General features: G+C 35.8%; 7 protein-coding genes across 7 annotated transcripts; 2 read left to right on the plus strand and 5 right to left on the minus strand.

The window, feature by feature from the left end:
• Positions 1–1,145: 1,145 nt before the first annotated feature.
• On the plus strand, positions 1,146–5,465 carry SPT6 (chromatin-remodeling histone chaperone; the record flags this gene model as incomplete). Its single annotated transcript, XM_015612882.1, has 1 exon — positions 1,146–5,465. One exon carries the CDS (start codon positions 1,146–1,148, stop codon positions 5,463–5,465), a length of 4,320 nt encoding a protein of 1,439 aa, XP_015466275.1.
• A 143-nt stretch (positions 5,466–5,608) lies between these two features.
• AC631_04054 (uncharacterized protein) lies at positions 5,609–6,934 on the minus strand (the record flags this gene model as incomplete). The annotated part of the gene is made up of 1 exon (XM_015612883.1): positions 5,609–6,934. One exon carries the CDS (start codon positions 6,932–6,934, stop codon positions 5,609–5,611), a length of 1,326 nt encoding a protein of 441 aa, XP_015466276.1.
• A 393-nt stretch (positions 6,935–7,327) lies between these two features.
• AC631_04055 (pheromone-regulated protein) lies at positions 7,328–10,321 on the minus strand (the record flags this gene model as incomplete). Its single annotated transcript, XM_015612884.1, has 1 exon — positions 7,328–10,321. One exon carries the CDS (start codon positions 10,319–10,321, stop codon positions 7,328–7,330), a length of 2,994 nt encoding a protein of 997 aa, XP_015466277.1.
• A 301-nt stretch (positions 10,322–10,622) lies between these two features.
• Positions 10,623–11,948, minus strand: AC631_04056 (uncharacterized protein; the record flags this gene model as incomplete). Its single annotated transcript, XM_015612885.1, has 1 exon — positions 10,623–11,948. The coding sequence occupies one exon, from the start codon at positions 11,946–11,948 to the stop codon at positions 10,623–10,625; it is 1,326 nt and encodes a 441-aa protein (XP_015466278.1).
• Positions 11,949–12,103: 155 nt separating this feature from the next.
• Positions 12,104–14,434, minus strand: IFM1 (translation initiation factor 2; the record flags this gene model as incomplete). The annotated part of the gene is made up of 1 exon (XM_015612886.1): positions 12,104–14,434. The coding sequence occupies one exon, from the start codon at positions 14,432–14,434 to the stop codon at positions 12,104–12,106; it is 2,331 nt and encodes a 776-aa protein (XP_015466279.1).
• A 269-nt stretch (positions 14,435–14,703) lies between these two features.
• DBF4 (protein serine/threonine kinase activating protein) lies at positions 14,704–16,392 on the minus strand (the record flags this gene model as incomplete). The annotated part of the gene is made up of 1 exon (XM_015612887.1): positions 14,704–16,392. The coding sequence occupies one exon, from the start codon at positions 16,390–16,392 to the stop codon at positions 14,704–14,706; it is 1,689 nt and encodes a 562-aa protein (XP_015466280.1).
• A 375-nt stretch (positions 16,393–16,767) lies between these two features.
• AC631_04059 (uncharacterized protein) lies at positions 16,768–17,292 on the plus strand (the record flags this gene model as incomplete). Its single annotated transcript, XM_015612888.1, has 1 exon — positions 16,768–17,292. The coding sequence occupies one exon, from the start codon at positions 16,768–16,770 to the stop codon at positions 17,290–17,292; it is 525 nt and encodes a 174-aa protein (XP_015466281.1).
• Positions 17,293–17,321: the final 29 nt, after the last annotated feature.

Here is a 17,321-nt window from a genome sequence, read left to right on the forward strand (position 1 = left end):
CCCAGAAAAAATACCATTGTCAGAAGTTAATTTTGAATTAGAATTTGATTATAAAATGTATTTACCAAAATAGAATTATTATGAAACGTTTTTACAAATACCAAAAATTTACTTAAATTTTATTATTTCTTACAAGCTTTTAAAAAACTAGTCGTTATAATGTTTACAAACGCTAAATAGTTTAATTTTATTATTACTTTGTTTATTATTTATTCAATTTATCGATAAAATTTAATGATATGCCTAATTTTAGGTCTTCCAATGCTTAAATATAAATAGTATATCTAATGGATAAAACATTAACATCCTAATAGTACCTAATGGCATAGTTAATATACCAACAATAGTACTGATGATAGTAAACATCATTGTGTTTCTTTCCTTTGTTCTATTTCTCTAATCATTTGCCTTATTCACTTCTGACATATATTCAGATACTAATGCAAATGCAATTAATGGCATTAATATTTCTAAAATATCAGCCGGGTTTTCGATACCTATTTCTTTTTTACTGTGATTAATAAGTTTTAGAATAGTATCTACATAATCAAGTCATATTTTGCATAGGATCACGAATAATAGTATTATAGAATTGTCTACATTTAGAGCCATAATATCAAAGAACTCCTCCTTGAGTAAAATCTTCTCAACTATCAACTTCGAAAAAAAAACTAACGTCTAAGGACATATCAAACTTTTTACAGCAAAAATTAGGAATATTATCCTGAACAAGCAGATTTACCTTGCACGGGATCACAATATTCACATAAGTCATCAAACTTTATACTATCATTATTTGGGGAACATGTATCAGCTCTTTTAGCCAGAACAGATAGTATATAGTAAACTAATTGTTACCCGGCCGATATAGGCTAATGGGTTTTGTGTAATATCAAAGAATTCTTCAACTTGAAAAACAAGATTATTGAATATGTCAACGGACGCTAGACCTTAAACTCTTTATTGGTACTTATACTAAGTATAATATAATCAAATTTCATCCCTTGTATACGTAAATTAGAAATATATTTACGTTGGTGAGAAGTTCGATCGAAGATTAATCATAATTGGATCCCAATATTATCATTGATTAAACTCTACTCGGTGCATTCCATCAATTACACAAGAGTACCGATTATATTAAAATGGCGAAAGAAGATATTGAAGAAGAGAGGGAAATCCGTAATGATGCCTCTGAAAATAGCTCTGACGAAGAAGGTGATGATGTCTTAGATTCTTCTGAAGAAGATGACGATGACGATGATGAGGAAGCCATTCAACGTGTTCGGGAGGGATTCATTGTCGACGATGACGAAGATGAAAGTCAAAGACGTAAAAGAAGAAAGCATAAGAAGAGAAAGAGAGAAGAACGCACGAATGATGATGAGAATGATGCCTTGGATCAAGATGATTTGGAGTTATTAATGGAAAATTCAGGTGCGAGACCTCAACCTAGCTCGAATAAGCTTAAGCGTCTTAAGAGAGCACATACTGAAGACACAGAAGGAGATGAAGAAGGGACAGGAGCAAATGAATCTAGGAGAGGCGGGTTAACCGATATTTTCTCCGATGAAGATAATGATGAAGAAGAACGAGCAGACTTACGTGAGACTCGTGTGGACGATGACCGTAATATATTAGATGAATTCGAAGATTTTATCGAAGAAGACGAATATTCCGATGAGGACGAAGAACGTCAACGCAAATTGACTCAGCAACGTGAACGCGCTCAAAAGAAAGGTCCAAGGCTTGATACTTCTAAATTATCTAATGTTGATAGAGAAAGTTTACAACAATTATTTGAAGTTTTCGGTAATGGTGCTGAATATGAATGGGCATTAGAAGCGCAAGAAATGGAAGATGAAGGTAATGGTGAAAACTTAGAACCTACTTCGTTGGATGAAGTTTTCGAACACGCAGAATTAAAAGAACGTATGTTAACGGAAGAAGACAACTTAATTCGTATTGTTGATGTCCCTGAAAGATTCCAAAAGTATCGTTCTAATTTAAACTATATTGATTTGGAAGGAGAAGAATTAAAGAGTGAACAAGATTGGGTGGCCAATATATTGTTCATGGAGAAGCAAGGCTCATTTAGTGGATTCTTGGAAGAACCATTTAAAGAAGCCGTTTCTAAGGTTGTTGAATTCATTTCTAAGGATGTCTATGAAGTTCCGTTTATATGGACTCATCGTCGTGATTTCTTATTATATTCAGAAGAAATAAAAAATGAGGATGGAAGTGTCACTAATTCAGTTCATAAATTATTATTTGAAGATGACTTATGGCGTATTTTCCAATTAGATATCGAATATCACTCACTTTTCGAGAAAAGAGTGAACATAGAAAAATTAATCGAATCTTTGAATTTAGATGATGATTTAGTTAAAGACGTGAAATCATTAGAAACTATGGTTGCAATTCAAGATTTACAGGACTATATTAATTTCACTTATTCTACCGAAATACGGAAATTATACGATGACAAAGAAACCGAAGGAATTGATAATAATATAACCAAGAAACATTCTAAATATGCTGTTTTTGAAAGAATAAAATCAAATGTATTATATGATGCAGTCAAAGCTTTTGGTATAACGGCAAAAGAATTTGGTGAGAACGTTCAAGATCAAAGTTCTAAAAAGTTTGAGGTTCCTTATAGAATTCATGCTACTGATGATCATATTGAGTCCCCTGAAGATTTAATTGAAAGACTTTGTGAAGATGATGAGGTTTTGTTTAAGGACCCAAAGAACGCTCTTAGCGCAGTCAGAAAGACTTTCGCAGAAGAAATTTTCCACAATCCTAAAATTAGACATGAAGTAAGATCTACATATAAAGATTTTGCTTCCATAAGAGTAGCGATCACTGAGAAAGGTAAATCTATAGATAACCACAGTCCTTATGCGGATATAAAGTATGCCATCAACAGATCTCCTGCTGATTTAGTACGTAATCCTGATGTCTTACTTAGAATGCTTGAAGCAGAGGCTGCTGGTTTGGTAGTTGTGAAGGTTGAAACAAAAGATTACGACAGTTGGTTCCAGTGCATTTTCAATTGTTTGAAATCAGATGGATCTTCTGAGATTTTTGAGAAATGGAATAAAGAAAGAGAACTTGTATTGAACATGGCCTTCAAGAGATTGACCTCTATGGTTTCTATGAATACGAAGGAAGATTTACGTCGTGAATGTGAGCGTTTAATTGCAAGCGAAGTCCGTCGTAGGTTCTTAGCCAGAATTGATCAAGCTCCATTTACTCCATTTGGGTTTGACAAAGGCACAAAGCCAAATGTATTAGCATTATCGTTCGGAAAAGGTGACTTTGACAGTGCTGTTATTGGTGCATTTTTGAGAGAAAGTGGTAAAGTTGATGAATTTTTCAAATCTGAGAACAACCCTATCAGGGATCGTGAAAGTGAAGAAAAATTCAACGGCCAATTGAAAGAATTTTTCGACAAAAGCCTTATTAGTCAAAAGCCAGATGTCATTGTTGTTTCTGGCTATAACGCTCTCTCAAAGAAGCTTTTTGATTCTGTAAAGTCTTTTGTTGAAACCAATAATATTACTGCTACTACCGAAGAATTAACTGATGTCCAAAATCCACCATTGATACAAGTGATTTGGGGACAGTCAGAAACTGCAACTTTATTCCAGAATTCCGAAAGGGCAAGAATTGAGTTTTCCGATAAGCCAACATTGGCTAAATATTGTGTAGGGTTAGCACGTTACGTTCAAAGTCCGTTATTAGAATATCTTTCATTAGGTGAAGGTATTTTATCATTGACATTTTATGAATATCAAAAGTTGATTCCAACAGATTTAATTATGGAGGCAATAGAATCAGCCTATGTGGATATAGTTAATATGGTTGGTGTTGAAATTAACGAAGCAATTCGTGATCCATATATTGCTCAACTCTTACCCTACGTTGCAGGATTGGGACCCCGTAAAGCTTCTGGATTATTGAGAAACATCAATTCTAAATTAGGGTCTACATTGGCTAACAGAAGTGATTTAATCGAAAACGAACTTTCGACTGCTAACATCTTTATTAACTGTTCATCATTTTTAAATATTCCTTACGATGAAGGTTTATCTATGAGAGATTCATCAGTAGAATTATTGGATGCGACAAGAATCCATCCGGAAGATTATGATTTAGCTCGTAAGATGGCAGCTGATGCTCTTGATTTAGACGAAGAAGATATGGCTCATGTTGAAGAACAGGGTGGTATTATTTATCAATTGATGCAAGATGGAGTAAGTAAGGTTGATGATTTAAACTTAACTGCATATGGTAAAGAGCTTGAAAGCAAATTTGGTAAAAAGAAATATGCTACTTTACAAAGTATCAAGGAAGAACTTGTTAATAATTTCGAAGAAATTAGAAGGTCTTTCCATATATTAGAAAACCATGAAGTTTTCCATATGTTGACAGGTGAAACAACTGAATCTTTTGCCAGAAATACAATTGTACCCGTGACAATTAATAAAGTTGGACAAAACTTCAGAGATTTTGAAAATTCGAAAATTAAGTTTGCCAAAGTTACAACCTCTTCGCTCATCCTGGGTAATATTGAAGAAGCTAGTATTCCTCAAGGTATTGATCTTGTTCAAGGACAGGTAGTACAGGCTGTTGTTTTGGACGCTTATTACGATTCTTTCACCGCATCGTTCAGTTTACTTGAGGCAGATATTCAAAAGGGAGCTGCTCCTAAATTCCATAAAGATCCCCTCAAATGGGATTTTGAAGCAGAACAAGCAGACAAGCAAAAAGAAATGGCAAAGGAAAGAGCACAACTTGCCAAAACAAGAAACATTCAACATCCATTGTTTCATAATTTTAGCTACAAACAAGCTGAAGAATTTTTAGCACCTCAAGCAGTTGGAGATTGTGTGCTTCGTCCATCCTCGAAGGGACCAAACTTCTTAACCGTCACTTGGAAAGTGGCTAACAATTTATTTCAACATCTTAGTATACAAGAAAATACTCAAGGTATGGGCAAGGAATATATTGTTGAACATAAGAGATATGCTGACTTGGATCAATTGATCTTTCAACATGTTCAAGCTATTGCCAAACATGTAGATGAAATGTGCCGTCATCCAAAATTCCGCGAGGGTACTATGTCTGAGGTCAACGAATGGTTAGAATCCTACACTAAAGCTAATCCAAAGAATAGTGCGTACGTGTTTTGCTTTGATCACAAAGCACCTGGTTGGTTTTTATTATTATTCAAGGTCAATGTTAACACACCAATAACTACATGGCATGTTAAAACAGAAAGTGATGGTTACAGATTAAAGGGATTCTCATATCCAAGTATGCTTCGTTTATGTAATGGTTTCAAACAAACCTTCAAGAGTTATGTTAAGGGATTTGCGGATAGATCAAGAACGGCTAAACCTGCTCCAATAAACAATCAAGCTCAAGCAAGTACATACGGTGGATATGGTTATTGAATAACTATCAGGCTTTTCTTACAAAACATTAAAAAATTGTTTATCATCTCTTGTATTTTAATTTAAATTAATTGTAGTAATATTGGTTCTATTGAATATAAGCACTAAAACATTAGTCAAGAAAATTAAGTAATGTATTGAAATTATTTTTCTAATGATCTATTGCCGATTCTTAGTTTTGATCTAAAGCTATCTCCATCTACGTAGCATCCCATTAACCACCTATCTCCCCCGTTTTCATCGGAGAATTCTTTACGCGAGTGCAATACTCTTCTATTATCGAATATAGCACAGGACCCTTCTTTCATTTTTAATTCGTATTGATTAATTGGGTCATTTACGAAATCTGTAAATAATTTGAAACCTCTCAAAAAATCCTTAAATAATTTATTATCTGAAGAATTATCTTCAAAAATACCGACTTCGAATGGACCCTGAAATGGTGGAGAATAATTTACTTCTTTAATGACAGGCACGTTTGCATCTGATTTGAAATTCTCTTCAATAATCAAAGGTCGAGAATAATAGTAATATTTATCATTATTGTCATAATGATACGTGATTGGGATTTTAGTCAATGATGCATACGCCTGAGGATCTACATTTCTGACGTGCAACGCAGCTGCAAACGAATCAGAAAATATGTTCTCTCCACCCAGAGTGGAATTCTGTATAAAATGTAATAACTGTAATCCAGGAGGTGATTCATAATACAACAAATCCATATGCAAAGGCAAGAATGTATTCGTATTTGCAATGTTCTTGGCTTCTTTCTCATTTCTTACATCAAATAAAGTTCCATAAAAAGTCTTTTTTATGTAGCCGAACTTGGATGCTAAAGCAGCTACAGGCCATTCTAATGCATTATCTTCGTTCATAACTTGCGTTTTAGGGTTTTCAAGAGGGGTTGGGATCTCGTTGATGAAAGAGAGGCCAAATTCATTCAAGTTATTTAAAGTCTTGACAAATAACAGATTGTTTTCAACATAGTCGATGTAGTTCACTTGCAAATCAGAAATATTCTTCATAATACGATCATTATTCCAAATAATCTTCGAATTATTGAAGTATTTTCCTTTTCTGATCGAGGAATTAGAAGAATAATCTTCTAGGAATGTACTGGAATAGTTTGACTTATGTAGCGTCCCGTTTTGACTCCACGTAACTTCCAAGCAATCTTCATGATCTGGGCTACTAAGTATTTTTGGCGGACCATTTAATGTTAAGCCGTAGCTGACATCGCTCGTCGAAAACAGCTTTTGCTTTGAAAATGGATCTCTTGAGATAATGGAAGTACATGAATCTCTAAGAAATACATTATTGAACTTAACTGTGTGATTATTGTCGAAAGTTACCGAAATATAATTGTCATTGTAATTTCCTAAACTCAAGCTGGACGAAAACCTTAGTAGTTGAGGTGATATGTTGAATGAAGCCTTTAACACTCGGCCTGAGGTGACCAAAACCATTGTAGATAATTAATATATTCTTTAAAGGCCAATTGGAATTGTAAGTTTGATATACGAGAACCGTGGGAAAATATTGCGGGGCAATCCGGGATTGAAAAAAAAAAATAGAATCGACTGGTGACACCCGCGAGATTCGAACTCGCGCCTCCGGAGAGACCAGGACCTTACCCTGGCGCCTTAGACCAACTCGGCCAGAGTGCCAGATAATATCCGATTCTGACAGACTCACGATTTCAAAGACTATATGCTTACAATTTATTTCGACAAGATGATAATATAATTTTATCAATAGGAGCTGAGGGAAATTAATTATTAGAACTTCATAATAGTTTAAATATTGAACTTGTATTATATATGTAATAAAATATAAAAATAATGGCTGTTTGTACTTTTCTACAAAGAAAAAAGACCAGTTTTTTTCTTACCAAATGGGTACACGAACAAAGCAGAAGCAAATAATCCCACACTAATACCAATTGAAACCTTAACCATAGTGGCACCAAAAGCTAATGAGCCCGCCGAATCCGAATCTGTAGTAGTGTCGCTAGAAGTAGAATTACTACTTGTAATCTTGTCAGCTGATTCAACACCAGCCAAGAGAGAACTTTTAGATGCTATACCAGATGGAACTTGGACAAAAATAGCTGGCAACATGGCAGCCACTGCCATACCTTTACCAATTCTTGAGTACAAATTACCCAAAATACCAACGATAAATGCGCCGATACAAGCAGTGAATTCAGTGACTTCAGTAAATTGCTTATGTTTACCGGCAAAAAATGTACCTACATAACCAGCGCATGCAATAGCAATCATAATTGGCAATTGTCTCCATCTTGCTTGATTAATCAAACCTAAACATGCTGAAAACATTGGAACAAAGAGAATTTTGAATTCATCTTGTTTGATTGAGTTTTTACATTTTGCAGTTGAGACTGCATTACTGTCAACCCAACCATATAACGATGCTCCTAATGTGATACCAAAACCCAAGAATAACGAATAGATAATAGCATAGAACATTCTGACAGAACCGGCGACAATGTTTCTAGACTGCAACTCTAAAGATCCAGTCAAAATAATATAACCAGGCAAAATCAACGCTAGTGAACCTTGTGCAATAGCAGAAAAACAGAAGATATTACCATTATGAATGGATCCAATCGCTCTTGCAATAAATGTGACAACAATAGATGCAGTGACTTCGAAAACTGAAGAGTATAAGTTAGATTTTGAAGACACAAAAAATTGCAAATACCCCACGCACAATCCTACACCGAAAGCAATGGGGACATCATACCATCCACCATCGAAAGCAAAAGGACAAACCATAGATGATCCCAATCCATAGAGGAAAACACATATCCATGGTGAGTATCTGTTCTTTTTCTTCAATAATTCTTCAAGTTGGGTGGAGGCTTCATCAACTGGTAATATATCATGAATAACACCTTTATAAATTCTATGTGTATCAGAAAGTTTTGATAAATTTAAACCTTGAGCGCATCTGACCAAGTGAACTTCAGAAGTTCTAGTCGATGCATCACCAAATGATACAATCATACAGCCCGGAAAATAAACGAATTGACCATCAATCTCTAATACTCTACTCGTTAGAGTCATATATTCTTCTAATCTGTGAGTTGGAGCTCCAAACATCATCAATGCTTTACACATTCTCATAATAAATCTTTGTCTATGAAGAATATCGGCAATATGCACAGTGATACGAAGCTGCTGGTCTCGTTGTCTCTTATGCTCTTTAAGTTTCTTGTGAACCTTGGATGGGACTTTTCCAGCATATGCAATTTTTTTAGGAGCTTTAGGCTTTGCATTGTGAAATGATGGTAAATTTGGTGGTGCAATTTCATTACCATCTTCATCGTAAAACTTCTCAGCAAACTCGTCTTGCGTATCTTGTTTATGAACGCCATGCTTTCTACCAGGAATTTTATTAGCCATTCTTCTTGGACCAGATTTAAAATCATTTTTCAACTTCGTAAAATCTAACGTACTGGTAGTTTTTGTTTCGTTTAAGCTGTAATCTTGGTCTTCGGCCAAAGTTGTACCTCCATAAGTACTCTTCGAGGTTAACGAAGTTGAAGATTGTTGTTCTTGAGGATTTTGATATAATTTTAACAAGGACGAAAGAACACCTGCCTGAACCCGTTTAGGAGGCGCAATATTGTCCATATCCTCATCCAACATTAAATAGTCATCTCCATCATTGCCATTATTAATATCTCCACGAATGAAATAGTCAGGATTAGGAACATAGAAATCATCATCCTTCTTACCGTTCACTTCCTCCTCCTCTTCTTTTTTAATTAAGTTCGAGGCAGAAGTATCCGAGTCAAGTTGATGATCACTACTTGTACCTTCTGGCAACTTATTAACTAAGTCAGGGACATGCGTAGAAATCAAGTTTTGCGCTTCGTTACTTAATTGCGCAAAATCTAACTTCTTCATTTCAATTACATCTGAGTCTTCATTTTCAAGGCCCACTTCTTCCTCTTCATCTATTGTCTTCTCCCTAGAGAAGTGTGTGGCCCCTGGAACCAATCCACCACTTTCACCGGCCATAGACAACACATTACCCAAAAATGTATCGGATCTAGATGGCTGCCCTAAGTCCTCACTTTCACGATTGCCTGCATTTTCGGGATATTGTTGATCTACTAGAGCAAATTTACGTAAAATATCTTTCAAACCAGTACGCTTTTCTGTATTTGATGACGAGGTTGTAGATGTGGTTCTTTTTAACTGATCGGTTACATCAGTTTCGTTACGCTGGAGCGAAGTAATTGACTTTCTAGAATTCCTAGCTCCAGAAGTTGTTGTTTTAGACTCCTTAGATGTTCTAGAGTTCCTAGAATGCGAATCATCGAATATTTCTTCCTTTTCATTTACCACCTCTTCCTTATCAGTTTTGTCATTAGCTTCCATGTCATCGTCCGATCCCTCCGAAGCATAAAACTCAGCCGGAGGCTCAAATGTATCCTCTTCTTCGTCACTGTAGTCGTTTGGCTCATCTTCATTCGCATAATCTGGCGAGTGTATCCTGTCTGCACTAAAATTGAAATTTGGCAAATTCGAATTCTCACCACCAGCCATATCAGGCTCTAGCTCAGAATCTGACGAAGAATTATTTGTAGTGGTAGATGTATTGCTTATAATAGTATCTCTAGGAGAATACAGATCGGGGAATCTAACTGACTTGTGCTTAAGTCTTTTACCCGCTTTGGCAAGGTTCGTCTTGGAAGTAGATTTTTGCTGCTTCCTATAATTTGCTAGATCTAGTCTCGGAATCTGGATTTGGGATCTATAATTGTCTGCTTCATCATCAGAACTTGAAGAAATGTCATTACGAGCGAAGTTATTAGACATGTTCTTTCACAGTCTTCCTTTTTAGCTTGTAATCCTTATAAATTATAATTTAAAGAAATATTTTGCACACCTTGTTCTTTTATCTGGGTCTAGTTTTGAAATCTTGGTTATATAAAGAAATGCCAAAGGAGGGCCATCTGGATTGTATACAGGATAGTTGCACCTTCAACGATTTTCTTTACTGTTAGCTATTAATAAACCATCTGATTCGCGTCCAACAGCGCAAGAAAGAACCGGTTCACGTCTCTTGATCGAGAATCCTACATATACTCGTTAAAATATACTACGTACATGAAATATACTATACACTTTCTTCCCATTGAACACCGCACCATTCTTCTATGTATGCAACATTATTTTCATCAAACGCATCTGCAGGCATGTAGTCTTCAACATCGGTACACACAATGATAGTTCCCCAAGACATACCATTTAATATATCAGTGAGTGATGCAGTCTTGTTGTTTTCGTTCTCCAAATCCAAGATAGCTTTGGGCATGAGTTGACATTCAAATTGGCGGGTAGAGGATGGGTTGTAGCCTGGGTTAGGAATGTTAAAGTTAGTGTCGCGACCGTTAAATTTTGCTGCAATATCGTCCTGCCCCGAGTAGAGCAATGGCTTTCCACCAAGATCGTAACGGAGAACTTGGGAGTTGTTGTGTTTCACGGTGTTTGTGAATGCTTCGAAGTATTTGTCGTCGAGCATGTTGGAAATTTTTGCTGTTTGGGGGTTCATGTGTGATGACGAGGACGATTGCTTTTTGTCGGCGCGAGATGCGGACTCAGTTTCATCATCGAGATCAACCAAATGCTTGTATTTTTCCAATTCAGGTTCGATGGTGATTTTTTTGAATTTTTCTTGCTCTACATACACAAAATATCCCGGATATGAGGGTAACTGGCCTACAGCTGACAGCGCCTTTTTGGGCAGTGATTTCGGTAAATTTTTGGCTGCGGCTTCAGCAAATGACTCCTTGTTGAGACTGTTTGGATGCGACTTGGTGTTGTCAGTGTCATTATTCTTAGATTGGTTGAATGGATTGCTTGTAGCATCAAATGGATTGGAAGCAGCTCCAAATGGATTGGCAGACGACACGAACGGATTATCGGACTTTTCTTCGGTATCTTTACCCGAGTTGCTGAATAAATCCTTCGTGAGTTCGATTTGTAACTTTTTGGTATTATCCAAACGCAACTTTTCATCTAATTCCTTTCTGGCAGCTTCTGCAGTTTCTTCTTCAATTTGGGCCATTTTGACAGGGTCCTTAGAAATTCCTCTTAAGCATTTAACTGAGCCCTTTTTGTTGGAACATTGAGAGGTTTTTGGACAGCCAAATATGTAGAGGACTCTATCGTATGATTTACCCTCAAAGGGTGCAAATATCTGCGATAACAATGCCATTTTACCACCACAACTATCACATTTGATTTGTGAGTCCGTTGGTTGCGAATTTGGATGCAACCATACTGGGTTACCTCCAATGAATGTATCTTCTATTGTAGGCTCATCGTTCTCTTCTTCCCCTGATAATATGGGAGCATCTACGAATCCTAAGTACACTTGTGATATCTGCTTTTCGTCAATTATATCTTCTTCATCTGAAGAATACTCATCGTGTGAAGACATCTTGTATATACAACTAGTAGCTCTATAATGGCTTCAATAGTCCTTACTAGACATCTTCAAGATCATTCGAAAAAAAATAGTAGTAAAGCGCATCACGTGCACAATATATACTTACTAGCACATTGATTCTGCCTATATACAATTGTCTATACTATTTACAAATATCTTGGGTGTACGATTTCTTCGTAAACTTGGATAATATCTCCAGCCTGGAATTTATCCCAATTATCAAATGAAATACCGCATTCATTACCCTTTTTAGCATCAGAAATATCATCCTTAACATGCTTTAGGGATGAGAGAGAGCCGTTAAATATTTCATTCTTTCCTCTAAGAACCTTTATCTTGGATGATCTTTTAATATTACCATTGGTGACTTTACAACCTGCAATTTTGAACTTCAGCTTCGTTTTGGAAGTGATGGAAAATACGTCTTTGATCTCGACCTCACCTAATATTTTCGTTTCAATATGAGGTTTCAAATGAGACGTTAATTCATTTGTGACATCTTCAATCAAACGGTAAATTATATTATATTCCTTTATATCAACAACATTCTTGTCAGCTTTTGCTTGAGTTGCTTTAGGAATTTTCACGTTGAAGCACAATATTTTTGCATTAAGTGCTTTGGCTCTTTCAACATCTGAATCAGACGGCATTCCTGCTTCATGTAAAACAACTACAGATTTGACTTCTTCATTACCTAAGCCATCTATGCTTCCTTTAATAGCCTCGGCTGAACCAAAAACATCAGATTTAATGATATATTTGACTTTAATACACTCAGGATCAGATTCAAATTCACTTTTTAGGGTTTCTTCATCAAAACCAGCCAATTTCAATTCATTGATTTTCTCTTGTCTTTCTAATTCTTTGATTTCCGATTGTCTTTTCTTGTTAATTGATTCAATATCTCCAGCAGCCTTAATTTGTTTCTCACGGTTTATTCTGTTCTCGCAAACTTTTTTGGCTATTTGTTCATTCTTGGCTTCCAATATTTGGTCACCAGATTGGGGCAAATCTTTCCAACCCCATATTTGAACAGGGGTGGAAGGACCTGCACTTTTAACCGTCTTTCCATTTTCATCTTTCATACCTCTTACTTTACAGTAAGTGTTACCTGCAACTAAATAACTACCAACTTTGACAGTGCCCCTACGAACTAAGACAGTAGAAATATTTCCCATACCCTTTGCTATCTCAGATTCAATAACCCAACCTTCTGAAGGTATATTACTAATTTCAGATCTAAAGTCACTCATCTCACGTAATGTAATAACAGCTTCTTCCAATTTATCCATATTCAATCCTGTTTTACCAGAAACTAGAACTGTCTGTGTATCTCCACCATAGTCTTCCACATCAATTCCATGCTTGGATAAATCTGCTAAGACTCTGTCAGTATTAACTCCTGGTTTATCACATTTATTAACAGCAACGATCATCGGGACACCAGACTTTTTAGCATGCTTGATTGCCTCGATTGTTTGAGGCATAACTGAATCGTCAGCAGCAACTACTAAAATAACAATATCAGTGATGATTGCACCCCTTTCTCTCATTTTTAAAAATGCCGCATGCCCTGGTGTATCTAAAAAGGTAATCTTTTGTTTAGAAATAGGAGTTATCACTGAGAAAGCACCAATATGTTGAGTAATCCCACCATGCTCTTGGGCAACCACTGATGATTTTCTTAAGTAATCCAAAATTGTAGTTTTTCCATGATCCACATGTCCCATAATGGTGACAACTGGAGCTCTTGGTTTAAGTTTACTATCATCCTCGCATTCTGGGGATGGGAATAAATCAGCACCGGTATCGTCATTCATAGTAACTTCAAATCCATACTCATCCGCAATCAACGAGGCATTTTCCTTATCTAAAATATAGTTATGTGTCATTCCCTCAAAACCTAGAATCTCCAACTTCTTCAAAAGATCACTCAAAGGAACACCCATGATAGTGGAAAGATTAGAAACTGTAATAAATGTTGGGACCAGGATCCTAATATTTTCAACTTTATTATCTGCTTTTTTAATATGTTTCTGTTGTTGAAATTTTGGGCTAGGAGTTTTTACTGCCAGCTGCTTTTTCTGAGTTTGGTTATTTTCCTTATCTTTCAATGCTTTTTTGGCCATATTGTATTGTTGAGTTCTATCAAGTTCAACCTTTTCTTCCTTTGTAAAGCGGTTCTGAATTTTCGGTCTGTTATTAAAATCATTCCTTTTCTTCGGTTGTGAATATTGCTGAGCAAATCTGTTTCCCTTGGGTATGCTGGGACTTAGATTTGGTTTTGAATTTGCCTCTGCATTCTTCTTTGTAGGTCCATTAGGCTTTTGAGTTTTCTTCGAAAGTTTTGAAACTGCACCACCAACCCTTGGTAAATCTTTAAGGAAATCAGCATACGTCCTTTTAGGAATATGATTCAAGCGCATACATGAATGAGATAGCCTGTTATTAAAGCATATCCTCGAGGTTTGTAACATTGTGTCTATGTTTTGGATTTACTAGATGATAAATTTTGATGTCGTTATATATTTTGGAACAAAATTTATCAAAAATTCGCAGCGAACAAAATTTACTTGATTTGAGATAAACTATAGATTCATGCAATTAAATTGTAATATACAGAATAGAGATATTGTAGACCTATTCAAAAGTTATATATGCAAATACTCTAAATATAATGACGAGTAAGAAGAATAACAATATAGCAATTAAGCCGAAAGAAAAGACTCAGTGAATACTCCCAGTTCTAATTGGCATATTTATAATCACCGTTAGAAGTAACATAACCAAATGATTTGCTTTCAATTAAAGTTGCAATTAATTTATCAATATCTTTGAAATGACGATCATCGCAAGCAAAATTACGATGTCTATTTGAATTAATATGGTCTTCAAAATAGTTATACTTGACACGACAATTTTCACAGTAACCAGGTTTTAAGTCTTTTTCCTTATCTTCTGGTATGCTATGCTGCCTTTGCTTTTTCATGAAAATACGTCTCTTTAGATTATTAATATTTCTCGAAGGAACTTGAGAGACAGTAGGACCTAATCCATTACCTTGAACAGCAGCACTATTCAAAGCTGAGTCCATAGACATTTGAGCAGAATTCGACGCCCCATTGTACCCGGATGCCGCAACTTCAAAGAACTTTGAATTCGAATTATTCAATGGTTGGACACATGACGATTCCCTTGCAAGACGGGCAGGAGGAGCCTTAAAATCAAGTTTAGTTGCTTTCGAAGGTTTTCTCAATTCTTCTTCGGATGATGCTCGCTTGGATGAACTAGTTGAAGATTGAATTATCGTTGATTCATCCTCCCGCTCATTTTCATTACATACTTCATTGTTGTCACAATCTGTTGCTAGGTCTTCACCACTGCATTCAGATGAATCATAGTGTATGCCATCTTTCACGTTATTTATAATTTCAACAGTTGCCTTCTTAAGTAATTCTCTATAATTTTTCGAAGCCTCAAGCTTTTGTAATCTACGAAGCTGTCTTCTTTCCAGGTTTTCAGATGAGTCAGGTATAAATGGACATTTACCATCGAGCGTATTTGACATCTTTGGATATGGTGAATCGTGCCATTCCCTCACAGCTATTGGTCTAAAATTCTGCGCCAAATCGTAAGCATACAAATAGTTCTTTTCTAAGTAATGCAAGTCATCTCTTCTAGCATTTGGGTCCCGGTCATTGGCACCAAATATTTTTTCTTCTTTTAACAAGTTATATAAGTCACCATTTTTATTAAATTTTGAGCTATCATCATATTTATAGCTCGACTCGTTAACTCCTAAATTCTTTAAGAAGCGGAAAACTTTCTCATAATCCCAAACTTTGATCTTGAGACTACATGCATCGTGAAATATGTCACTCGTTGAGTACTCCTTGTTAGCATCAAATGGTCTCCTGCTAACAATAATGGTCACTTCTCTATCATAAAAGGGTACTAGTGTACAACCTACGTGTTTCAATGCTCTCTGTGCTTTTTTCAACTCGTTTTGATGACTGGTATTGTTTGTATCATATCCTTGGGTGTCGAAGTAAACAACACTCTCCTTCATGATTTTCCTCCACGATCTCTGCCATTGTTGAAATGCTTCTCCCTCTAATCTATTTGCCTTGCTTTGACTTTGAGATTCAGCACTTTGCGCTTGGTTATGCGTGTTTGAATGGGCGAGATGTGTGTTTAAGGGTCGGGATAAATTTGGTTTATTTTGAAGTATGCTATTCCCAGAAACACTAAGACCTTTGTTAAGCTTAGCCTTTTTGAGCACCGGCGATGGAATATTGCCGCTTGTTTCTTTTAATGGTTGTCTTTGTTGATCTAGGGTTGTAGCGGCTAATGAATTCATGTTTGTAGGCGGTCTTTTCTTACTGGGTTGGCAATTGATGTTGGAATTATTATTATTATAATTAGTAGAATCCATTAGTTATAGTTTCAATCAAACTTACCATTATAATCTTGCAAAAGAATTGGGTACTTCAAGATTTTCAATACAGTGTCAATTTAATAACAACGACTAAAAGAAGCACTCGATAAAAAAAATTTATACTAGATTAACACGAATTATTAAACAATCCCAATAAAGTGAAAACGTATTGTAAAGTATCTAATATAACTTTTCAATACTCCTGGTGTAATAATCCTTCTTTATTTGTTACGATTTGATGTTACCATTCTACGATTTCTTCCCGCTAGGAACGCGTACAAAATTTTGATAATTCGTGCAATTCTCAATTGGATATTATTGATAATACTAGGGACTATTAACCATAACTATACTATCCAAATATACATTAAGATGCTTCAGACGAAACAAATATCCAAAGTGCTATCACAGGGATTAAAGCCAATTCCAAAAGAATTATCTACAAATGGTGTTAGTGAGCCGTTATCGTTATCATTATTATCACATTCAGGATTGCCTTTAACTACAGTATCCAGTCATTCAGTGGGAGACGGAAGCTTGACAGTTGACAACTTGAAAATATATTCGTTGCTAGCGATGAGCCATTTTAAAGAACCTGGTACCTTAGAAGAGGAAGAGGAGGAGACTGCTAACAAAAAGTTGAAAGAGGAATCAAATTGGGCGGGGATGGCCATCGATAAAGACTTGCATTTGATTATACAAAAGGTGGAATATGCCGAAAGCATTACCAATGGGGGTAGTAATGAAGGGAACGAACAAAAAGGAATACCGGAAAACAGCGAAAATAGCTTGTATGTAGTTATATTCTACAAGAGCGAATTTCCACACGCCATAGCAAAGTTGAAGATCGATAATGTGTGTAATGCACTAGCTGAAGGACTTAAAGGTTATAATTGAAAGCCGTAACATACATAGATAACAAGAGA

Source organism: Debaryomyces fabryi, assembly GCF_001447935.2.
Source record: "Debaryomyces fabryi strain CBS 789 chromosome Unknown contig00099, whole genome shotgun sequence".
Classification (NCBI taxonomy): domain Eukaryota; kingdom Fungi; phylum Ascomycota; class Pichiomycetes; order Serinales; family Debaryomycetaceae; genus Debaryomyces; species Debaryomyces fabryi.